Consider the following 26,183-nt stretch of genomic DNA (forward strand, 5'->3'; position numbering starts at 1 on the left):
GAAGGGAAGTTGCACAGACTTGCGCAGCCGATAGAACAAGGTGTCACTGATGAAGGAGACGTCACTAAGCAACAGCAAGGTGGACTGAAACTGTGGAGTGTCAGCTATCTGGACTGGGATGGTGTAGGCATCATCCTTCTGTTGAAGGTCAGTCAACCAGCGAGGATGTGGTGGATCCGGACGGGAAGTGGGAGTAGCGGTCTCTTGAGGCAGGTCCGTAGCATTGTCTGGAGCGTCCGTCGCCGTAGGCAAGTTATTCAGGACTATCACCAGGTTGTCATCATGTAGAATAATATCAGCTATCTGACCCGTCTTGACGTGGATTACTTCACTACACTGAGTCCCCCCCCCCTGGTGCACCCGACAACTGGAGCTCCCAGGTATGAGGATCTTCTGAGTTCTGGAACTTAATTTGAATAGGGGTCTCCCTAAGCCCTACAGAGCTGGAACCACTGACTCGGCTCACGTGCGTCACTTTCCCATATGGAAGAGGCTGTGTGGCTTGGGACCAGATGACTTTGTCGACATAATCCAGGGACGGTCGCAATCTCATCAGAAGATCATTTCCAATTAAGAACTCTTCACCAGCACTGGTAGTAATAATGGCAGGGTGTTTGACAATCATCTCGCCAATCTGCAAGGCAAGCCATAGCTGACCCACAGTTCCGATGCTCTGGTTGCCATAGGCCACCAGTGATAAGTTGCATGGGGTGACGCGCAGTGTATTCTGACCCCCCCCCCCCCCCCCTAGAGATGCCTCAAGTTTCTGGAACAGACCCTGGGTAATCAAGGTCACCTCTGAGGCTGTATCCAGTAGGCCCGGACAGGAAAACGTCTGTTGAATCAACAGATCCAAGGTGAATCTGTACCCTTTAGGAGTCAGTTTCCCTAGAAAACACCAATTTTCCTTGATCGAGCCGTATGCCAGAGGCCCTTCCGGGTTCGAGAGCTGGGCTTCAGCTTTGGTCACGGCGCACTCCTCACTGGCGGATGACAGAGCGTCCACGTGGACAGTGGGCATGTTGGTAGGTGAAGCAGGAGCCAAGCCTAGTCATGCCAGGTCTTCCTCGTAATAAACCGGATCTTCCGCTATTTCAATGGACTTGACAATAGGCCCAGTTTCGATGGGAAGGTCGGGAGCCTTGTCCTTACTCTTTTGGTATTGGCTTCCGGTCTTTCCGGGAGAAGCAGTCTGGGGTGCGACTCTGGAATTTGGATTCTGATGTTTTGCCATTTCTTGATCCAATTGTGCTTCCAGTTCCCTGATCCTCTGCATGGCCCACGGTTTCTGATTATAACACCTTCTTCTCTGGTACGGTAGTTGTTGCCCCTCCTGCGCAGCCGGAGGCGCTGGGCCACTGGACTGGCGAGGTTGGGTAGTACTCCCCCGGGGCTGCATGGAAGGGTTTGCCATTCTGTTCTCCAGAGAAAGTGAGGATGTGACTGCACAAACGCTGGGTGTAACCCCTGGACTATGATTCTTAGCTGCCTGTTTGGGTGTTGCTCCCGTGGACGGTGTGCGACACATATCAAAAATCGCTTCAGCGTGCTTCAGAAGGTGTGAATAAGGTTCATTTTGAAGTCCTGCCAAAGGAACTTTTACTCGGTCAGGCAGACCCTTCACGAAAAGATTTCTGAATTCACCAAATTCAAGATCCCTTGCATCTGGCGCGGTATCCCCCTGATAGAATGCTTGTTTTAAGCGAAAGGCCCATTCCCGCGGACTCTCATTGGGACCACAGCGCATAGTATAGGCCGCCCGTTTTGCTTCTGTGTTATCTGAAAACAGACCGTAGCACTTCTTTAAAGCTTGTTCCACGGCAGACAGGTCCTGGCTGTCTTCCACCATAGCTTCCAGGTACGCCTGGCATTCTTCATCAAACGTCCACTTAAGTAAATCCAGTTTATCTGCCTCTGCCTGGACTTGTAGAGTATTAAAGATTTTATATACTGACCGCAAGTGGGCGTGAATTGATACCTTTGACGACTCCTTAAAAGGTTTAATCATCATATGAATAGTTTTCATTATTTGTGAATGTTGTTCCCTGGATAAAGTGGCATGTTTGGGTGTCTGAGCATAGTCCCGCCACTCACCAGCAGGAGGCGAGAGCAGTGACGTGGATGTGTTGCTGAAGGCAGCAGGTCGTACAGTGTTCTGTGCCTTGACTGGGTGGAGTCTGTGCTTTGGCATACGGTCACAGACCTCAGGAGCTAAGAAACTATACCGGGGAGGAGCGGTCGGGGGGCGATTTTGAGGGCTGAGCTTGGACCTGCTAGGTTCCCACACATGGCTAGAGGGCCTTTCCTCATCCCCTGTCTCTTCCTCACCGTCGCTATCTATAGGCTCAGGGTCATCACATATATTCTGCACTTGCTGACGTATGGTGTCTAACTCCCCTTTGCAACGCTGTAAGGTCCAAAAGCAAGAATTTTTCTCTTTTAGAGCCTGATCTAAGCGCTGCAGGAGAGATTTATTCTCCTCCCATGTCACATTCAGCTCTTCCTTGGCGCTGTGCCATGCCTCTTGGGCAAAGCTGCATCTCTCCTGCTCTTGCTGTAACTCTCGTCGTAGAGCAGACAGAGAACCCTCAGATCTATCTCTCACTGTGTGCTGGAAAGACTGTAATCGAGCAACTTCTTGACACCTTAGATCAAGAGTTTCTTCAATATCAGCCAGCTGCTGAGTTTTCAAACTTAGAGTGGCCTCTTTCATCTTTAACTCACACTGCAGGGAGCGGACATGTTTTTCACACTGGACTATCAGATCCTCTAGAGCGGCAATTTTATCTCTAAGTACAGGGCAATCAACACACATTGCCTGACCTTGGGTGCTGCTCCTCAAGCCTGGTCTTACAGCGGTCGCCTGAGCCTGTCTGTTTTCCCACTTACGCTGTAAATCAGCTTTTTCTGTGGTTAGAACAGTCAGTGATTCGCACGACCTCTGCAAGGCTACCTGAAGCGAGGCACAGTTACCCACAGCATTGTCTTTAATAGCTAGAAGAGTGCAAACTAACTCTGCTAGATCAGTTAGAGCGAGCTTAGCCTTGCCCTGTACAATATTGTTCAAAATAGTGGTATAGGTTGCTTGGCTATCGGCAGATTCTTTTTTAAACAAGGCAATCCATGATTGAACTGTGCCATGCCTCTGAGACTTGCTTTGAGCAGCCTCCATCAGAATTTCAAAAACATCCAACTCTAACTTTGTGAGTGACGTCATCCTAGCTGAGCTGCCTACAGAAACAGCTAATGTAAACAAAACCAGCAATAAAACTCTTGCCTCTGCTTATAAGTGAGCTGTAAATCTTGAATAGCAGCTTCAGGGAAACCTGACTCTACGTTCCTCCCCCCCCTGCAGTCTCTGAAACAATGTCAGAGACACGGACAGCGAGGAAACAAATTAGTGAATAGATACAGACTTTAACAGCACTAGAGATCACAGAAAAGCAGGCATACACACAGAAACATTCCTCTAGCACGAGAGATCACAGAAAAGCAGGGATACACACAGAAACATTCCTCTAGCAGTTCTCTATACAGAAAATAGTCGGATTCTTTTCTCAACTCTCCGAGAGGTCCCGGGTTCATATCCCGGACGAGCCCCCACATATGTAAGCCTTTATAGGATGAATAACTCTTCTGGGCAAAGCTACCCAATGAGTAATTCCCAGGTTCCATTTACAGGAGTCTGGTTAAACCAACTTCCTAGCTCTGTCCAGTGGTTATATATTATAAAGGAACCTGGCTGTTCTGGGCATACACCAGAACTTTTCTTCTGTTAGAGAGAACTGAATAAAAGTAAAGTCACTGCTGTGAAATATATTAATTTATTATATAGGTAAGAAAATAGAATGATACACCCTACACTACAGCTCAGCTGTACAATTGTAGCTCCCTTATGCTGATAAGCAACTGTAGAATGTATTGTCTAACTAAAAACTGATTTCACTGGTTACTAGATTATTGCACAATCCCAATTAGTAATACTGATTAGGTCATGAAGTAATACAGTTAGCAGCACATCTTCCTGATCACAAAGTTCTGACTAACCCGCCTTTGCTTAGGTAAGAACCCACTAGCTAATCCCCGACTATAGGAAATAAATCTCTGCAATCCTCACCGAGCCAACTCTAGGTGGTCTCTCAGATGAAGTGGACACAGGTTTTCCCCTTTAGACTCCAGCTGTTTTCCACAGCGAGTCCCCGTCTCAGGAAACAACACAGGTTCTGCAGCATGCAGGATTACAGTCTCTCTGGCCGGTAGAGCTGAACCAACAGGTACTTTCTTCAGATGGTCAGTTCTCAAAGTTGTGGACCACTTCAGGTCTCGCTGGTCTTCTTTTCAGCTACCCTTCTTCCGGTAGAACCAGACAAATTCTCCCTTTCTTCTTTTCTTTCTTCTTCTGTCTGTCTCTCTGCACTTCTCTCCCTTTCTGGTTTTCTTTTCAGCTACCCTTCTTCCAGTTGTTACATTGTGGTATGCATTCCTGTCTCTCATCAGACTCGCTGGCACCATGGCCTTTACCCCCTGTAGCTCATCAGGGAGGTGCAAGGGTCAGGTAGCCCACTGCATATCCTTGAGTTTTTTTTTCCAGACCTGCCAGTTATTTACCACAAGCAGAGCTCTGGTACAAACAGAAAGTTGAATCTGCTTGGTCACTGAAGTGCAGGGTCTTAGTTCACAGATTCCATCTTGACATAGTTGTATACACAGGCAGAGATCAGCAGAGTGAGGCTCACAAGGAAATAGCCCTACAATATACAATCATCTATTTCAATCATAACTGTTGCAACATACCAAACCCCCTTTAAATATTAAAGCCAACAACATAAGGCTGATCAGATTACACAAATTTCGATCAAACAGACATGGAGCAGAGAGTAACTGGCTTTAAAAAAAAGTAACTGACTTTAAATATATGTTTTATCAGTGCAATTTCTAAGTCAGTTACTTTTTTTAAGCTGGTGGGAATGCCCAAGCCCAACCAGCTGAAGTGATCCATTGCCTGAACCCTGCCTGATGCTGCCTGGGCAGCTAGGAAGTTGGTGCTGTGATTTCCAGATGCTGACACTGGCACTCCTCATGCATGCTCAGTTCGCACATGAACTAAGCATGTGCGAAGAGTGCTGGCGTTGGCAGCTGGAAAGAATGCCGCAAACTTCCTCACAGCTGAGGCAGCACCGGACTGGGGGAGGGGGGGGGGTTCAGGCAGCAGATCTCTTTGGCTGGCAGAGCCTGGGCATCCCCATCCATTCAAGGGTACTTCAGTTTGAGGGAGCCTGATCCCAAAGTGTGTGTGTGGGGGGGAGGAGGGGGAGGAATCCAAGCCCCCAAGGCTCCCACCCCATATGGCTATGCCATTGTTGTAGCCGCTGTGGTATGATCTTGTTAGCTCTTGAAAAGTGTTCCTTTTCTCCTGCTCTTTGACAGAGCGAACTAGTGTTTGAGTTCTTGGCCTCTGGGAAGCCTGTAAACAAATAACTGAGGCAGCTTATGAACAAACATAACCACCCTTTGTTCAGGATAGTAATGCAGAATACAGAGAGCCTGTCCTCAAAACTCAATAGCTAAACAACAAACGTTTCTTATACATAAGCAGTAGAAGTACAACCCCTTCTCCTGAGCCTCACCCACCCATCCCTCAACTTCCCCAGCTATATACTTGTAAAGGGAAGCTGGATTTCATTAACTACCTTTTATAAAGAGATTCACCCAAGGCAGTGTACAGCAGGTACAGAGTTTAACATAAAACTTATGTTAATAGCATAACAGTAGTAAAATGACCAAATATAAACATCAGTTCAATAAATGAGGTAAATTTTAAGGAGGATTGAGGATTTCTCCTATATATCCTTTCACAACCTCATGGTTAACAAGCGCAGACAGTGTCCCAGGGGCGTATCTGGACTCCGGCGGTAGGGGGGGCCAGAGCCAGAGGGAGGGGGCACATTTTAGCCCCCCCCCCCCCGCCGCCGAGCCCCCACCGCCACCAATGACTCTCTCCACCCCCCTCCCGCCGCCAACCCTCCCCCGCTGCCGTTCTTACTTTTGCTGGCGGGGGACCCCAACCCCCGCCAGCCGAGGTCTGCTTCCACCTGCCGCAAAAACTTCTTCTTCAGCCGGCGGGGGACCCCAAACCCCCGCCAGCCGCCCCGCGGTGTTTAAAATTCATCTTCGGCCTCCGTGGCCGTGCTGCTGTGATAGGCGCTGTTGAAATCCACTTCGGAGTCTGAACGTCGTTGTACGTGCTGCGACGTCAGACTCCGAAGTGGATTTCAACAGCGCCTATCACAGCAGCACGGCCACAGAGGCCGAAGATGAATTTTAAACACCGCGGGGCGGCTGGCGGGGTTTGGGGTCCCCCGCCGGCTGAAGAGAAGTTTTTACGGCAGCGGCAGGTGGAAGCAGACCTCGGCTGGCGGGGGTTGGGGTCCCCCGCCAGCAAAAGTAAGAACGGCAGCGGGGGAGGGTTGATGGCGGTAGGGGGGGTCCAGGGCAAAATCTGCGGGGGCCCAGGCCCCTGAGGCCCCACGCAGATACGCCCCTGCTCTCATCCCCTTGTGCTCTTGATTGTTTGCCTTTTTTGTGCAGTTGTACTTTACTTCTGATAGCAGGGTTACGTTCTTGTGGCCCCTGCGTTCTTTGATTTATGGGCATTAAGGACAGAGGTTGGGGAAATATTGCTCACACTTATTCCATTACAAGGAATTAATCACTAAGGATGAAGGCAGCAGTTCAGTAGATTAACACATACACTGAGTATTGTAATTCTTCTAGTTTAGAGGCAGTGTCATCTAGCTTCCTGCCAACATATTACATAAAGGGGGAGATTCTATATATGATGCCTAAAAAATCAGCGCAGAAGTCTGTGCCGACCAAGTGTATTCTATAAACGGTGCCTAGTTAGGCACTGTGTAGAATACACTGAGCCTAAATCGTTGCCAGAGAATGTGGTAAAGGCGGTTAGCTTAACGGAGTTTTAAAAAGGTTTGGACGGCTTCTTAAAGGAAAAGTCCATAGACCATTATTAAATGGACTTGGGGAAAATCCACTATTTCTAGGATAAGCAGTATAGAAAGTTTTGTACTTTTTGGGGATCTTACCAGATATTTGTGACCTGGATTGGCCACTGTTGGAAACAGGATGCAGGGCTTGATGGACCTTTGGTCTGTCCCAGTATGGCAATACTTATGTACATATTCTATAACTATGAATGTAAGTTTCAGAACGCCCATTTCCCCACCCATAACCATGCCCCTGCACACTTCAGAAGTTAGGTGCACTGCATTACAGAATGTGTTTAGCGAGTTGTGCGTGTAAATTCTAATTATTGCAAATTAGGGTTTGTTATTGCTTGTTAAGAGCTGTTATCAACGCTGATTAGCTTGTTAAGCTAATTAAGTTATGCGCATTGTTACAGAATACGCTTGGATTTCAACACAGATCTCTAGGCACGCTATATAGAATCCAGGGGAAAGTGCTTACTAAAGACTATATCCAAAAAGACCCTTGCATAGTATCTACTATAATAAAAAGCACCTCCAATGATCTGAAGCTGACTCCGTGGCTTCAGTGAAGGGTTCGTAACAGTGTCACATCTCTCTCTGCCCCGCCCTCGCGTCAAAACGTGATGATGTCGAGGGCAGGTAATCAGAAGGCAGGACTGAGGGAACGAACTCACTGCCAACATTCTGAAGCTGACTCCGTGGATGGCCAGGGCTTTCAATAACACCGCCGCCGCTTCCACGGAGCTAATCTAGGGACACAGTACAATCGCTGGGTGGCTGGAGGAGGGGGGCAGGGGACAGAGGAGAATCGCAGGGTGGCTGGAGGGGGGGCAGGGGACACAGGACAATCGCTGGGTAGCTGGAGGGGGGCAGGGGAGAGAGCAGATTCGCTGGGTGGCTGAAGGGGGCAGGGGAGACAGCATAATTGCTGGGTGGCTGGAGGGGGGCAGGGGACAGAGGAGAATCTCTGCATAGCTCGAGGGGGGGCAGGGGATACAGGAGAATCGCAGGGTGGCTGGAGGGGGGCAGGGGACACAGGACAATCGCTGGGTGGCTGGAGGGGGGGCAGGGGAGAAGAGAATTGCTAGGTGCCTGGAGGGGGGGGGGGCCAGAGGAGAGAAGAGAATCGCTGGGTGGCTGGAGGGGGTGCAGGGGAGAGAGGACAATCATACACACATTCTCTCTCTAACAGACACACTCGCACCCAGTCTCTCTCTCACACACACACACTCGCACGGTGCTGCCACCCACGCAGAGGGGGGGGGAGAGGCAGGAGGTCCTGAGACCACAGGGGAGGGGAACGCAGAGGGGGGAGGGGATCCTGAGACCACAGAGGGAGGGGGGAGGTATCTCTCTCACACACACTCTCTCACAGTCAGTGTCTTTCTCTCTCTCACTCTCACACGGTCTCTAACACTATGTCTCACACTGTATCACATTCACTCTCTATGTGTCAAACAGTCACTCTCACACACTCTCAGTCTCGCATACACTCTCTGTCTCACACACAGTGTCATACATTCTCTCGGTCTCACAGAGAGTCTGTGTATCGCACACATACTCTCTCACACTGTCTCACACACACACACTCTCTCTCTCTCTCACACACACACACAGTGTATCTGTGTGAAACACACTCTCCCTCTCAGTCACTGTGTCTCACATACGCACTCGCACACACTTTCATTCAAACACACACACTCTCTCTCTCACAGACACACTCGCACCCAGACTCTCTCTCTGTCACACACACACACTCGCACATTCACTCTCTCTCAAACATACACACTCCGAGGAAAACCTTGCTAGCGCCCGTTTCATTTGTGTCAGAAACGGGCCTTATTTACTAGTCTTTTATAATGATCCTCATAAACATTTGGCAAGTTGTGTGAAAACTAAAATCATATATTGGAGCCACTCTGTCATTAAAAATGATTAAAATCATATATTGGAGCAACTCTGCCATTAAAAATGACTATCTGCAAGTAATGTATCTTGTGATCTCATTTTTCTTACAGCTCTGTTCGCTGCACCAAACATAACTGGAAGTTGGATGTGAGTACGATGAAATACATAAACCCACCAGACAGCTTTTGCCAGGAAGAATTAGGTAACTTTAAACTTTTACATTACTATATGAGGTGTTTGATATTGTAATTTATGAACTGATTTCACTTAGGATGCCTGTGTGAAAAGTCCAAAAAGGTACCTATTTTAAATCTAGTAGGCATCCAGAATTCTTATATATTGATTATGTTTACAAGTTTGATTATAAATCTTGTACTGTGCTCTGCCCTGTGAAAGATGGAATATAAATAAGCACTAGCCCTAGCAATACACAAATGTTCTTGCACAGATTTATACTTACTTGAAAAGGATGTAAATGTGTGCGTGTATTCTATGGGCGTACCCTGAATTTGATAAAATATTGTGGTATTTTCGAAGCATATGGACTTCTCAAAATGCAGAAAAGGGAAGTCCAACACTACAATATGTCCAAATAGTAAGCATGACTAAGGAGGACCCAAAATCAAGACATCTAACAGCAATAACTGAATGAGAAGAAAGGTCCAAGTCAAAAAAAGAATGTCCTTAGTTAGACCTGCTCTCTATCACGGCTGTGGTAGAAAGAGATGCCCTGATTCAGCAGCTGCATGTTACACACTCTTTTCAACCAATCAATAAGATTACCTAAATGTGACCTTGAGGAATAAAGTAGATGTTTATTGGGTACCTATATAAGTACAGCAAGTCCAAGGGTTTGTGGCCCCTTTCCTCATTGTGCCGCCTCAGGAGTTAGGAAGTCAGTGGGATGCCTCCAGCTGCCAATGCTGACACTTCCCAAGCATGCTCAGCTCATACATGAACTGAGCATGCTTGGGGAGTGCAAACATTGGTCTGCTGTAGGCACCCCACTGACTTCCTCATTCCTGAGACAGTATGAGGAGGAAGGGGGTGACTCAGTCTAGTGTTACCATATGTCCTCTTTTTGGACATCTTCACTTATGTCCTCCAGGATTTTTAAATTTTATGGAAAAGTCCTCTTTTTCTTTTATGTGCCTATGACCAACACACCTACACACATAATGAGAGAAGCCATCTCTGGCTTATTAGTCAGTCTGGACACATGGGGGTGCTAAAAAGAGAGAACGCCATTGCTGGTCTCATCTCTGTTTCCCAACTTGTTGAATCTGTCAAAAGAATTTTGTTTGTGCAGCGCAACTTTAAGACTATGTTATGCAAAGACTTTCACACATATCTCAGAAGCCAGCCAAAGTTGTTGAGGGATATGCACTCTTCAGATAACTACGATTGGGCTCAGAGTCAGTCAGACTAACTTTTCAAGAAGTAGATTATCCACTGCTGTACTGTAAGTAAGTCATTGTTTGATGTGTGTCCATTAACTACGATTAAATATCTGCTGGATGTGTGCCGAGAAGGAGAGGGAGGAGTCGAAGATGACTCCGAGGTTGCGGGCAGATGAGACGGGGAGGATGAGGGTGTTATCCACTGAGATAGAAAGTGGAGGAAGAGGAGAAGTGGGTTTGGTGGAAAGACGATGAGCTCAGTCTTGGACATGTTCAGTTTCAGGTGGCGTTTGGACATCCATGTAGCAATGTCGGTTAAGCAGGCCGATACCTTTGCCTGGTACAAATAAATAAATAAAAAGAGAAAGCCGGTGTATAAAGCACCTACTAAGTCACTGGCTCCCCAGTTAGACTCAGGAATTGTCCATTGTCCCCATTATTATTTGTTCTAGATCCCCTACTGAGAGAGATACAAAATAATGTAGATATTCGAGGAGTGACAATACGGAAGCACCACTTCAAGACAGCGGAATTTGCAGATCATCTATTGGTATTAATCACAGATCCCAGGCACTCACTGCCGTATCTGATGGAAAGTCTAGAGGAATATGGGGACTTTTCAGGATTCAGGCTGAACCTCACAAAATCAGAGGCATTAGCAAGTTCTGAAGAACTTCAACGTGGGTGGGCAGATCGTTTTCCCATTAGATGGGCGCAGGGGTCTTTCCGATATTTGGGGATACAACTCCCAATGGATACGCGGCGGCTTTATGAAATCAACATAGCCAAGTTACTGCGGGATACCAAAGAACAACTGTCTCGATGGACAATGCTTCCCCTGTCCCTCATGGGGCGGATACAGCTCTATCGAATGATAGTATTCCCTCGATGGTTATATGTGTTACAGGCCCTGCCATTGCGACTGAAAAAATGGGATGTAATGGCACTTAGGAGGCTGGTAGTCAAATTCTGCTGGGGGGGAAAAAAGTCTAGGATGAAATGGCAACATCTCATAGGGAACTGGAGACAGGGTGGGCTGGGATTGCCGGACATCCGACTGTATAACCAAGCATGTCTTATGAGACATCTGAGGGACTGGGTACTAGGTACAACCACGTACACGGATATGGGGATGGAACGTGCATTTTTTCATCCGTGGCATTTGAACTATTTGCTACACGTTGAAAGGAAAGGAAAGCTGCCAGAAAGAATAAGGGACAGTGTATTGCTGGGGCCATTGTGGCATATGTGGAGGGAGCTATTACAGCGCTGGGGTCAGGACCCAACAGCTAGTGTATTGATGCCGTTAACTGGGAATGATTCTTTCACCCCCGGTAGAGAGAATGTGGTGTTTCGTAGACTTCGGGAACAGGGTGTGGAATTGTTGGAAAATTTTATTCAGGAAGACGGAACCTTGGTACCAGTAGAAGATTTTGTGCAAAGGTGGTCAGGGGGACCGGCGACAATATTGGCCTATCATCAACTAGCCCATTATATACGTAGCTTACCGAAAGAAGGACTGTCTTTGCGATTTGGGAGACAGCTTCGGGAATTTGTAGAGGGAGATGCGATGGGGCAGGTCTCGGTATCCTGGTTTTGCAAAGAACTAGAGAAGGGACAACCAGAAAAACAAGTCCTAGAGGTGGCTACTAGATGGAGCGTTGAAGCACAGCAGCCAATATCTGAGCGCCACATAAAACAATCGCTGAAAGGGTTATCGGGGATAGTGCATAGTGCAGAACTTCAAGAATGCCAGTTCAGGACAGTACACAGAGCCTATTTCTCTCCCAGAAGGGCATTTCAAGCAAAAGTCATAGAATCTGATCACTGCCTAAAATGTAAGCAGGGAGGTGCTACATTGACACACAGTATGTGGCAATGCAGGCGTATTAGATCCTTCTGGGGGGGACTAAGTAACTACTTAAGTGGGGTATTAGGGTATCAAATTGATATCACCTTTGATAGAATGCTATTCGGTAACCTGGGACAATGGGGGGTGGGGACACAAGGAGAACGACTGTTTCTAAGTAAATCTTGCATGGTGGGGAAGAAGTGTATCCTTAATCATTGGGTAATGGACATGCCTCCCTCACATTGGTACTGGAGAAATAAACTCCATCAACTTATGCTCTGGGAGGCGAGAGGGGCATGACTGACACCAAGAAGGCAGGTCCGGTTTCTGAGTATTTGGCAGAAATATATGAATACGATATCCCCACGAGCACGCAGTCAAGTACTTAATGGGCTACCTTGGGGTAGAGGAGGAGATTAGAACTGATAAGTTATGAGATATGGAACAGGACAAGGAGAGGGGGGGGATGAGGGGAGGGGGGAAAAGAATGCACACGACCAGATAGCGAAGGCCTGAATGGTGGAGCTTTTAATTGACAAGCTTTGTTGAAGTTAAAGGTACACTTTAGTGAAGTTGTAATATCAGGGTACAACACTGACAGAATAAGCAATTGGCTACCAGAGGAGAATGGGAGAGGGGGGAAGGGAGGAATTGGGAGGGGTAGACAGTAATATTAAAAGTTATAAAAATTTATGCCTGTTAGCAATTATTGCACAATCACATTGGGATCTGATGTTTGATCTGTGCAGAGATTGTATGAAAACGTTCATTGTGTTGCAGCATCAATAAAAAATGTTTAAAACTAAAAGCTGTCTTGCCTCTGGAACCATTTGCCTCTTGTCTCCTGTTACATTTCTGGTGACCGCGGCAGGACGACAAAAGGGAAACGGATTATATTCTTTCCCCTCCCCCACTGCACGGTTGTGCCAGGGCTGTCAGCTCCCCCCAACGGGTGGAGAGTAGCCACCACTGAGTTCAGTGTCCACCCCTGACGGAGGACTGGCCGACACTGGCTGGCTGGCAGTGGGGCTGTGAGGTTCCGGCAAGACACCTTTCCTGATCTCCGGAGGAGAGCGCGCCGGCAGGCCACACCCGAAGACAGCGGACAGGCGAGTATACTCTGGGTAGTAGACCGACCCAGTAAGGGTTGGAGAGGGGCTTGATCAACCCCTTATTCAGTGTCACGAGCATACACATGCGGAACAATGTGCGGCAGTTGGCGGGCTTGGTTGATGCGCTCCCCCCTGAGCAAGCCAAGCCTTTTCAGGAGGTGGTCAGGCAGCTGAAGGCGTGCAGAAAATTCCTGGCCAGAGGGGTGTATGACACCTTTGATGTTGCGTCCAGGGCCGCTGCTCAAGGTGTGGTGATGCGCAGGCTCTCATGGCTGCATGCCTCCGACCTGGAGAATAGAATCCAGCAGCGGATTGCGGACTCGCCTTGCCTTGCGGATAATATTTTTGGAGAGAAAGTCGAACAGGTGGTAGAGCAGCTCCACCAGCGGGACACCGCATTCGACAAGTTCTCCCGCCGGCAGCCTTCAGCCTCTACCTCTACAGGTAGAAGATTTTTTGGGGGAAGGAAGACTGTTCCCTACTCTTCTGGCAAGCGTAGGTACAATCCTCCTTCTCGACAGCCTGCGGCCCAGGCTAAGCCCCAGCGCGCTCGCTCTCGTCAGCAGCGTGCGCCTCAGCAAGGCCCCTCGGCTCCCCAGCAAAAGCAAGGGGCGAGCTTTTGACTGGCTCCAGCAGAGCATAGCCGACATCCAAGTGTCAGTGCCGGGCGACCTGCCAGTCGGAGGGAGGTTGAAAGCTTTTCACCAAAGGTGGCCTCTCATAACCTCCAATCAGTGGGTTCTCCAAATAGTCCGGCAAGGATACACCCTCAATTTGGCCTCAAAACCTCCAAATTGTCCACCGGGAGCTCAGTCTTACAGCTTCCAGCACAAGCAGGTACTTGCAGAGGAACTCTCCGCCCTTCTCAGCGCCAATGCGGTCGAGCCCGTGCCATCCGGGCAAGAAGGGCTGGGATTCTATTCCAGGTACTTCCTTGTGGAAAAGAAAACAGGGGGGATGCGTCCCATCCTAGACCTAAGGGCCCTGAACAAATATCTGGTCAAAGAAAAGTTCAGGATGCTTTCCCTGGGCACCCTTCTTCCCATGATTCAGGAAAACGATTGGCTATGCTCTCTGGACTTAAAGGATGCCTACACACACATCCCGATACTGCCAGCTCACAGACAGTATCTGCGATTTCAGCTGGGCACACGTCACTTCCAGTACTGTGTGCTACCCTTTGGGCTCGCCTCTGCGCCCAGGGTGTTCACAAAGTGCTTGGCTGTAGTAGCAGCGGCACTTCGCAGGCTGGGGGTGCACGTGTTCCCATATCTCGACGATTGGCTGGTGAAGAACACATCCGAGGCAGGAGCCCTGCAGTCCATGCAGATGACTATTCGCCTCCTGGAGCTACTGGGGTTTGTGATAAATTACCCAAAGTCCCATCTTCTCCCAGTGCAGAAACTCGAATTCATAGGAGCTCTGCTGGATTCTCGGACGGCTCGCGCCTATCTCCCAGAGGCGAGAGCCAACAACTTGTTGTCCCTCGTCTCGCGGGTGCGAGCGTCACAGCAGATCACAGCTCGGCAGATGTTGAGATTGCTGGGCCACATGGCCTCCACAGTCCACGTGACTCCCATGGCCCGCCTTCACATGAGATCTGCTCAATGGACCCTAGCTTCCCAGTGGTTTCAGGCTGCTGGGGATCTAGAAGACGTGATCCACCTGTCCACGAGTTTTCTCAAATCCCTGTATTGGTGGATGATTTGGTCCAATTTGACTCTGGGACGTCCTTTCCAAATTCCTCAGCCACAAAAAGTGCTGACCACGGATGCGTCTCTCCTGGGATGGGGAGCTCATGTCGATGGGCTTCACAACCAAGGAAGCTGGTCCCTCCAGGAACGCGATCTGCAGATCAATCTTCTGGAGTTACGAGCGATCTGGAATGCTCTGAAGGCTTTCAGAGATCGGTTGTCCCACCAAATTATTCAAATTCAGACAGACAACCAGGTTGCCATGTACTACGTCAACAAGCAGGGGGGCACCGGATCTCGCCCCCTGTGTCAGGAAGCCGTCAGCATGTGGCTCTGGGCTCGCCGTCACAGTTTGTGCTTTTCTTCAGGGACATATCAGCTGCCTGTAGCCATGATTCCTCTGCCTTTTATGCAAACCTTATGAGTCTCGTAGGCAGTGCAAATCACAGCTGCTTAATTGTATTGCACTAAATTTGTTTTCCTCCACTGCAGAGGAGGGATGCAAATTCCTAAGTTATTCATGAGACTTGCAGACTATTTCTTGCTTATTCTCTGTACCTACCTCAGTAGGATTTGTACAATAAATGTTTGTCTACTGAAATATCCCACGTGTATGTTCTGTACCCCAGGTAATTGAGATTTCAGAGAGATAAGTTTTAGGTTTCATGTGGATTTTCGTTGTTTCAGTGTTCAGTTGTTTGCTTATGATGTCACTCTTCTTTCTTTTATTGATGACTTGCTCCCTTTGCTGATCTTTGTGTGTATTACATGCACAAGTTGCTTTGGGAAAGAAAAAAAAAAACCCCAACTTTAATTTGTGTTCTCCAGGACCTCTTTCTCAAATTGAGTTATCCAACAAACAACTGTGTGGCGACAAGTGAACATGTAGAGAGACAGTCCCTGCCCAAAGGAGCTTGCGGTCTAAACCAGGGCAGACAGACAAGACTCACAATTACAGACTTTTGTTTTAATAATGTGATTTATGCAAGGAACCGTTTGTCTACTAAACTACTTAATGTGTTTAATTCATCATGCTTGTGATAAATATATATATATATATATCTGTGTTACTTTACCTTGGGCAATTGTGACTCCAGAGATATTGCCCCCTCCAGGGTAAAGGAATTTAGCTGAATGCTCAGATTAAGAAGTTGTTAATGTACCTTGAATGAGAATGCTTTGTGCTGCTATAGAACATTTCTAGGCACCTGCCTACTTTGCTGACATCATCCTTGTTCTAACTTTTCTCCATAAATCATATGTCTCATGATTTTAGCTGGACGCTTAAACCTGGTTGTCCAGAGAGGTGAGGTGTGCCATGATAAAGATCTAAATGTAAGTTTTAAATCATAGGGAATCACATTGTGAAGAAGATGGAAGCAAGTTCCCAGTCATTGAAAGGTTACTGAGATGTTTGAAGCTTGTAAAAGTTATACTGCCAATGTGCAAGTTGTGTGAATAGTGTCAATAACCACATGGCAGGAGTACATGATTATGTGCTACGAAAGTACACTTGTAAGTTAGATAGAAGGGTTGTGGAAGTGGATATATGTGGAAGTGTTTGAACAGGACTATACTCTTTGGGGATAGGCCAGAATAGCAATTCATTTTATTCTGTATTACCTATCAAAAGAAGCATGAAATTTGAGTATAGAATTAAGCTAATGGCATTTTGTTAAGGGTTTGACCAGATATTGAGTGAATTATTATCATTTATGCCCTGAGGCCTACATAGAGGCCCTGTTCTGATTAATTGATTTATCATTTGGAGTCCTCTTTCTTGTTTTTCAGGTTCATCAAATTGTCCTCTCACCTTAGTTGGCAGGCAGGACGTGACATCATTTGACTGTGATCACTGATGGCACCAGTCTGTGTTAAGGCCTGCTGTCTACCATTCCTGAAACAGACCTGGCCACCGCATTCTCCTCTGTTCTCAGGGTTGTTGCCTATTACTGCAATGAACTTTTTAGAATTGTAACCTTTATATCCCAAAACAACTCTGTTAAGGTTGCACCAATGCTGGAAGGAGATTTTGGTTGAACTCATTTTGTTAGATAAACTGCTAAACTCTAGGCCAGCATTTAAACTGGTGGTCCATATAGGAATATTGCTATACATTGTCAATTGTAATGATTTCTTTTTGCTTACTTGGTATAGGCATCATCAGTAACGCCTCTGAAGCCACTGATTGTTTCCTGTATGATATTGTTTCAAGACATATTTCTATGGTATTGCATGTATTGTCTCATGTTGCAAACACAAGATCCTAAAGTTCATCCAGTCCCACACACAGTATACCCTATGCAGCTTGACATAGCAACCCGCCAGAGATCTGATGATGTTATGGGTTAAATTTTAAAAGATTACCTGGCTCCTTCTAGATCTGGTGTAGAGATAGTGAGCAGTGCAGTGAAACTGAGTAGTCTGTGTGCATGCGCTGAGTGTTCCGCATGCTGATGGAACTCTCAGGAGAGTGACAAACAGCTCAGGCTGGCAGTTGGGAAGGAGCTGTATTGGTGAGAACATGTTACTAGGAAAAGACTGGAAGAAAGTTGATGCTGGAGATCATCACCTGAAAGAAAAGGCGCCCATCGTTCAAGAGAGCTAGAGAGAGAAAACAAAGAGAGCAGCTAAGTGACTGAAACTACTTAAAAAAGTGCACATAAGAGAAAATAGTTGTTACGCTCTGCTACACTTCTCCAGGATGGGTCGGTTTCTGTTTCCTAACCCGGCAGCTGTCATCCGGCTTGGAGCAAGAGCAGCAGCCATCTTGGCTAGCTCAGGAGGGGGCAGCCATCTTGTCTAAACGAGAACAGGAAGGAACTCCATATCTGGTAGTGGGAGGATCTCCTATGGGGGCTGCCATGTTGGATGCACCTGAGTTTGGTTTGCTCTGATTGCTTCACTATTTAAAGCACTGCCTCCAGACCTTCTTTGCTTTGGCCTCAATTGTTCTGAGGAGTTGCTGTGGGAGTGCTGTTCACTGACTATTCTTCTGTTCCTGTTTACCTGTGCACCGGACCTTGGCTAGTTTTCTCGGATTACGCTTGTTTGCTGCCTGCCTTGACCCTGGACTGATTTTGACTATTCTTTGCCTGTCGGAGTACTGGTTCTGGACTGTGTCTGTTTCCTGCCATCCTGGTCAGTGGCTGTGCAACCCTGCCGGTTCCAGAAGTCCTGGTGGCCGCCTGGAGCTGAGAGCTCAACTCCTGGTGAACGGTGGTCGCTTTCCAGGTGAAGCTAGGGGTTGTCTGGCTGCCTGACTGAGTGCGGTAGCACTCCATCTCTGCCGTGCTCTGTCGGGGCACAAGGGCTCACTACTACTGGGTCATAACAGTAGGCCGAAGCCATGAAGCTCGCCAGACAGGTCCAAGCTGTCTCACCTGGCTCAGGTTCTCCACCAGCAGCAGGAGCAACTAACCCGCCTGTCCAGCGCCTTGCAGGAGGTCTGCAGTCAGCTACCGGAGGCTTTCCCGTCTGACAAAATAAAGGTGACCTACATCATCTCCCTGCTTTCCGGTGCCATGCTGGCTTGGGCGTCCCCGCTGTGGGAACAGCGGAGTCCGGTTCTGGCAAACCTGGAGGAGTTCTTGCGGCAGTTCCGGATGGTATTCGACATTCCTGGCCGACCTTCTTCTGCCTCAGGGGAGCTGCTGCGGATCCAGCAGGGCTCCGGGTCAGTTGGGGCGTATGCTGTCCGGTTCCGTACCCTGGCCGCGGAACTCAGGTGGAACCAGGAGGCCTTAACAGCCATTTTCTGGCAGGGTCTGGACGGCCAGATAAAAGATGAATTGGCTGGCAGAGAGATTCCTGCTACTTTGGATGCCCTTATTGAACTCTGCACAAGAATCGATATCCGGTTCCAAGAGCGAGCCCAGGAGAGGGCCACGCAGCCGGCACCGCAGAGATCCAGAGATCTTCCCCGCCGCCCGGAGACGTCTAGGGTCCTCGAAGAGGGTTCGGAAGGAACCGAGGAGGTACCCATGGTGATGGGCCGGCATCGCCTGTCCAAGAAGGAGAGGGCCCATCGTCTCCAGAATCAAATATGCCTGTACTGTGGGCAGGCCGTGCATTTCACAGGCACCTGCCCGAATAAGCCTGGGAAGTCGGGAAACACTCCGGCCCGAGCCCTGTGAAGGGGGTGGCTCTGGGCCGGTTATCTTCCCTTCCAGACAATCTGCTCTCGGTCCCTGTACTGCTCCGTGGAGAGGGGTTCCAGGGCCAGACGATGGCCTTGCTGGATTCCGGGGCAGGGGGAAACTTCATAGACGCCGAGTTCCTGTCCCAGTTGGGGGGCTCTTCGGTGCCCTGTCAACCAGCTCTCAGGGTTACCTCCATCCAGGGGGACAGTCTTCCCCGGACAATTACCCGAATTACCTCACCCCTGGGTATGCAGGTGGGGGCACTTCATCAGGAGAAGATCCAGTTTCTGGTGCTCTCCCGAGCTAGTCACCCGGTGATCCTCGGTCTACCCTGGCTTCGCCTCCACGCCCCAGTTATTGATTGGTCCACCAGGGAGATCAGACAATGGGGTTCCCGTTGCTTCCAGCACTGTCTTCAGCAGGTCAAGCTGCCCGTTCCTGTCTGCTCTGCGCTGCTCCAGACTCCGCAGGGGAGATCGCCTGGGCTGCCAGAAGAATACCAGGATTTCCAGGATGTATTCAGCGCACAGGCTGCAGACACGCTTCCTCCCCATCAGACTTTTGACGATTGACCTGCTTCCAGGAACCAATCCGCCCAGGGGACGCCTGTACACCTTGTCCCCGGAGGAATCTCAGGCCATGCGAGTTTACGTCCATGAGAACCTACTAAAGGGGTTCATTCGGCCCTCTACCTCGCCAGCAGGGGCCGGCTTCTTCTTCGTGTCCAAGAAGGACAGGTCTCTTCAGCCCTGCATCGATTACCGGGGCCTAAACAAGATCACCATTAAGAACCGGTACCCGCTCCCACTCATCCCAGAGCTGTTTGACCGGTTACAAGGGGCCAAGATGTTCACGAAGTTGGACTTGCAAGGGGCCTATAACCTGGTGCGGATCAGGGAGGGTGACGAGTGGAAGACGGCGTTTAACACCCACGAGGGGCATTTTGAATACCTAGTGATGCCATTCAGTCTTTGTAATACCCCTGCGGTGTTTCAGAATTTTGTGAACTACATCTTCCAGGATCTGCTATACTTCTCCGTCATAGTGTACCTTGATGATATCTTGATTTTCTCACCCTCATTGCCGCAGCACATCACACATGTCCGCCCAGTGTTACAGCAACTCAGGGAGCACCGGCTATATGCCAAGTTGGAAAAGTGCTCTTTTCACCAGCAGAGACTTCCTTTCCTGGGATACATTGTCTCATCCACCGGGCTTCAGATAAGCTGAAGGCGATCCGCAACTGGCCGGTATCCCAGGGTCTTTGGGCTTTACAGAGATTCCTGGGGTTTGCCAATTACTACCGGCAATTTATCCGGGACTACTCCCTGATCACGGCTCCTCTGACGGCCCTCACTAGGAAGGGGGCTGATGTGAAGAACTGGACGCCGGAGGCTCTCGCTGCTTTCACCACCTTGAAGGACGCCTTCCTCTCTGCCCCGGTACTCCGCAGTCCAGACCCAACCATGCCGTTCCTGGTAGAGGTGGACGCCTCCTCCCTGGGAATGGGGGCTGTACTCTCCCAGACATCCGCATCCGGGAAGAAACATCCCTGCTTCTTTTTCTTCCGCAAGTTCACCCCAGCGGAGCGGAACTACACGGTAGGGGACCGGGAGCTCTTGGCACTTAAGTTGGCTTTTGAGGAGTGGCGTTACTTGTTGGAGGGAGCAGCACACCCAGTCACGGTAATAACGGATCACAAGAACCTCTTGTACTTGCAGAACGCCACCAGACTGAACCCTCGCCAGGCCTGGTGGTCTTTGTTTTTCGCCCGGTTTGACTTCCGTCTGATCTTCAGGCCGGGCGAGAAGAATGTCCAGGCGGATGCCCTGTCTCGCAGCTTCAAGGCTCTGGAGGACCAGGAGGAGCCCTGCCCAATGCTGAATCCGGCATGTATTCCCTCCATGTCCGGGGCCAGTGCCGCTTGCCAGAAGGCCGTTCCGGTGGGTCTCCGTAGGAAGGTGCTGTGCTGGGAGCACGCGTCCGAATTTGCCGGACACTTTGGTTTCCACAAGACCTTACATCTGATCTCCCGATAGTATTGGTGGCTCCGGATGGCGCAGGATGTTCTCCAATACGTATCTACCTGTCCGGTGTGCGCCCGAACTAAGTCTTCACATCAGAAGCAGTGGGGGCTGATGCGCAGCCCATGCCAATACCACAGCAGCCATGGGAGGACCTGTCCATGGATTTCATCACCGACCTGCCACCCTCGCAGGGCAATACGGTCATCTGGGTAGTGATCAACCGGTTCTCCAAGATGGCCCACTTCATTCCTATGAAGGCTTTACCTACTGCCGCTACCCTTGCCGCAAACTTCATCACACACATCTTCCGGCTCCATGGACTGCCACAGAGGATCATTAGTGACCGAGGCTCGCAGTTTACCTCGCACTTCTGGAAAGCTTTGTGTTCAGCTTTTGGGGTTACCACTTTATTCTCGTCTGCATATCACCCCCAGACCAATGGTATGGTGGAGCGGGTTAACCAGACTGTGAAGGCGTTCCTCCGGGCATACTCTAACCAGCGCCAGGATGACTGGTCTACTCTGCTACCCTGGGCTGAGTTTGCCTATAATAACAGTCTGCATTCGGCCTCCCGGACGACACCTTTCAGCACCATCTATGGACGCCACCCGCGTCTACTTCCGCCAATTTCCCCCGCAGAAGTTCCACCTCAGGTGCAGTCCACAGTCCGTTCCTTTCAGGAAGCTTGGAAGAAGGTCCAGGATCAGCTACGACGGGCAGCGGTCAAGGCCAAGGAGACCTATGACCGTAGAAGACAAGCGGCTCCCACATTCCTGCCGGGAGAAAAAGTATGGTTGAGCACCCGATACCTGAAACTGCGGCTCCCATCTCTGAAGTTTGCTCTCCGGCTCATTGGACCTTTTGCTGTACGATCCAGGATAGGAGCAGTGACTTACCGGTTGCACCTACCCAGCCAACTCCGGGTGCACAATGCCTTTCATGTGTCCCTCCTGAAACCTTTCCGCAGGTCCAAGTGGCATCCTGAACCCAAGAAGGTGGCCGTGCCTGAGAGTGATCCAGATCCAGAGTATGAGGTGGATCGCATCCTGGATTCCAAGCGTCATGGAAGGAAGCTGTACTATCTCCTCGCCTGGAAGCATTTTGGACCGGAGGATAACTCCTGGGAGCCGGCGGCCAATGTGCATGCTCCAGATCTGATCCGGGAGTTCCACTCTCATCATCCTGCTAAGCCCAGACCAAACCGGTGAGGGGGAGATCTTTCCGGAGGGGGTACTGATACGCTCTGCTACGCTTCTCCAGGATGGGTCGGTTTCTGTTTCCTAACCCGGCAGCCGTCAACCGGCTTGGAGCAAGAGCAGCAGCCATCTTGACTAGCTCAGGAGGGGGCAGCCATCTTGTCTAAACAAGAACAGGAAGGAACTCCATATCTGGTAGTGGGAGGATCTCCTATGGGGGCTGCCATGTTGGATGCACCTGAGTTTGGTTTGCTCTGATTGCTTCACTATTTAAAGCACTGCCTCCAGGCCTTCTTTGCTTTGGCCTCAATTGTTCTGAGGAGTTGCTGTAGGAGTGCTGTTCACTGACTATTCTTCTGTTCCTGTTTACCTGTGCACTGGACCTTGGCTAGTTTTCTCGGATTACGCTTGTTTGCTGCCTGCCTTGACCCTGGACTGATTTTGACTATTCTTTGCCTGTCGGAGTACTGGTTCTGGACTGTGTCTGTTTCCTGCCATCCTGGTCAGCGGCTGTGCAACCCTGCCGGTTCCAGAAGTCCTGGTGGCCGCCTGCAGCTGGGAGCTCAACTCCTGGTGAACGGTGGTCGCTTTCCAGGTGAAGCTAGGGGTTGTCTGGCTGCCTGACTGAGTGCGGTAGCACTCCATCTCTGCTGTGCTCTGTCGGGGCACAAGGGCTTACTACTACCGGGTCATAACAATAGTAAAGGAAACCTGAACAATAAGTGAGAGATAACTAAAAGAAGAAAAAAAGAGTAGAGGAAACCTTACATGTTGAGATCCTTGAAGGTCTCTGGAAATCTGAAAGACAGGAGAAAAGAAAGTTTAAAGAATCTAGTGTTTTGTAAAATTGAATGTGCTTAAATGATTTATGTACCTAACTGGTAAAAAAGGCCCGTTTCTGCCTCTGATGAAACGGGTGCTAGCGGGCACGGGACTCCCTTCCCCTCCCCTTACGCTAGTCTCCCTGGTGGTCTAGAGGTACCTGTTCGGTCGGGGCAGGAAAGAAAGAACCCCCTCTTTCCTGCCCGTAGCGGTGCTGCTAGCTGCCCTGCTGCATCACGTGGGAGTCTGGCTCTCGGCGTTTCAAAATGGCCACCGAGAGTTGAAGTCTCGCGAGGCAGCTTGAACTCTCGGCGGCCATTTTGAAACTCCTAGAGCCGGACTCACACACGACGCAGCCGGGCAGCTAGCAGCAGCGCTCCGGGCAGGAAAGCGGGGGCTCTTTCGTTCCTGCTCGAGCGAACAGGTACCGCTAGACCACCAGGGATAGTGGTGTAAGGGGAGGGGAGGTGACAAGGGGGAGGGAAGGTGATGAGGGGAAGAGGGGGCAACGGGGGGGGGGGGGGGGGGGGGGGGGGTGATGGGCACATCCTCAGCGGCTGCGAACCGGTGTGTGAGTGCCTGCACTGACGTCACTGTCCTCAGAACGTTGAGGGTGCGTTTTATTATAGTAGATATTTATACTTAATCTGAAAATGCTCCCAATGTTTCTAAACTGATTTGTGTTGCAAACCTGTAATTGAAATACATATGTTAAATGTGCAAGTTAGTAAGATTTCATTAGCATTTAAATATAATTCAAATAATAAAAAAATATTTTCTTTTTATTGTTAAACTCCCTGGTTGGTGTTGTCATTTTGGGGAAACACTGTGACATATTTGGTACCATCATTGTAATACCTTGCTCTGCCACCAGGGGGTTTACAATTGTTTTAAAACGAGTTTGGGCATATATTTTTTGTGTGGACAGGTTTTTGGCTTTCTGGGTGCATTGTTTGGGCTCCTGTTGTATTTACTAGTGATGGAGGTCATGTTCTAAATTTTAAAAGCAATATTGGGGAATTTTGGATGAATATAAGTATGGTTTTGTCAGGAAACTTAGTGACGTCTTGTACAGTGGGTTATTTTAAATTTGAAAATAAGTGTGAGGTTTTACACGGTAAAAAGAGTTGGGGATATAATTTTTATTAGAATATGTGATAATTTATGTGGTATTTCACTTTAAAAGTTTAATTTCTTATTCATATCAATGGGATTTTTCACTTTGGAGATCACAGCTGCAGAATGCAACTGTCTGCATAAAAAAGTTTTAGAATGAGCTTAAATGCATGCTTCTGATTGGTGCTTAGGCTCATGTGCAGTGCTCTGATGTCATCTGAGTCACTGTCACCCTGGAAACAGCATGGGTGGCAGTGTTGCCAGGTGGGCGGTTTTACCGCCCAATTGGGTGGTTTTCCGCGACCCGCCGCAGGAAATTTTTGCCCGCGGCGGGTTGCGTTTTTTTGGGCTTGTTTTGTGTCTTTTGGGCGGTTTTTTAAGCATTTTTTTCGGCCGCGGGGGGCAGGGTTAGTGACGTTTTGGGCGGGGTTAGTGACGTTCTGGGCGGGGCAGATGATGGGGGAGGCGGGGCCGATGACGGCGGGGGCAGGGTTGATGACGGCGGGGGCAGGGTTGATGACGGCGGGGGCGGGGGTGATGACGCGGGGGTGGGGGTGTCAGGGGCGGGGTTTGAGTTTGGGCGGGTTTTGGGCTGGATTTGGGCTCGTTTGGGTGGGAAAAAGTTTTCCACCTGGCAACCCTGATGGGTGGCAGTTGTGGAGAAGAGTTGAAAACCTTGAGAGAGTATGGATGCGCAGGTTTGTGCTCTGTATAAAGACACAAATCTACAAGTGTAGTGCAGTGTTATGTTAGCCATTGTCTAACAGAGTAGGGAAGGGATGCAGGACTCCAGAGGCAGATGGATAAAAATCTTTATTAACAAAGACCAGATATAAAGGACTTGACACGGTCCCGTGATTTGGCAAAAATATGCCTGCTTCAGGCGTCAGTGTATCTCTCAATGTCTATCAAACATATAAACGGCAAGTGACCGACTCACCTGCAAATGCGCAGTACAGACTTCCCTCTCTGTCCCGCCCTCGCGTCATGACATCAGAGGGCGGAACAGAGAGGGAAACTGAGTCGGACTATCGGACGCCGCCTGGAAATGAACATCGTGCGAACCAACCTCCACCCTCCCCTCCATCCCTGCCACCGCTCCCGCCCCCTTCCGTATCGGGCCCCCTGCACTGACCTGACAGCACCTCTCACCTCCGTGTGGAAGCGCTGCAGGCAGCAGCAGAGTGATTTGCTGCTGCCTGTAGTGCTTTCACACGGAGGTGAGAGGTGCTGTCAGGTCAGTGCAGGGGGCCCAGCACAGAGGGGGGAGGAAGCGGCAGCGAGGAGGGTAGCTGGACATGGGGGGAGGGCAGGGGGGAGAGGAGGGTTGCTGGACATGGGGGGAGGGGGGAGGCCAAGGGAAAGAGGAGGGTTGCTGGATATGGGGGGGGGGGGAGGATCGGTGGACGGGGTGAGGGCAGGGGAGAGAGGAGGGCTGCAATACTCGCCCGTTTTTACGGGCTTAACGGCTAGTTCACTATAAAAGACATGAAGCCAGTAATACTATAGTTTATATAAGCAACCGCATACAGCGTCAAAGTACCGCTACAAATGTGTGTCGAGTCCGTTGTATCTGGTCTTTGGTAATAAAGATTTTCATCCATCTACCTCTGGAGTCTTGTCTGGTTTAGTTGTCCTGCATCCCTTCCCTAATCTGTTGGACAGTACTCTTCCCATAGGGAATCTTTCCTTGCTGTGTTATGATGTTAGCCACTGTGTCACTGTTGTGAGACAGAGACTAGTTTGACTGGTTTGAATCAGATTTGGAGAAAAAATGTTTTTTTCCTCTTCAATTGTGATGGTGCTGATTATGCTGTGTTTTAAGACTGCCTGTAAAACCTATTGGGCCATGAGGAATTAACCAATAGCTTACTGGAAGCCTGACATGTTAAAGTGAGCAAAAGAATTTT

The 26,183-nt window shown here is 49.3% G+C and overlaps 1 protein-coding gene across 1 annotated transcript in view; it reads left to right on the top strand.

Moving 5' to 3' along the window:
* Nucleotides 1-26,183, top strand: part of LOC115476024 (cytidine monophosphate-N-acetylneuraminic acid hydroxylase-like) — a 362,006-nt gene that overhangs the window by 131,879 nt on the left and 203,944 nt on the right. The window contains 1 exon segment of the mRNA XM_030212136.1: nucleotides 9,023-9,114. Within this exon segment, the coding sequence (XP_030067996.1) occupies nucleotides 9,023-9,114 (92 nt within the window).

The sequence above is a fragment of the Microcaecilia unicolor genome, chromosome 1, assembly GCF_901765095.1.
Source record: "Microcaecilia unicolor chromosome 1, aMicUni1.1, whole genome shotgun sequence".
NCBI lineage: Eukaryota > Metazoa > Chordata > Amphibia > Gymnophiona > Siphonopidae > Microcaecilia > Microcaecilia unicolor.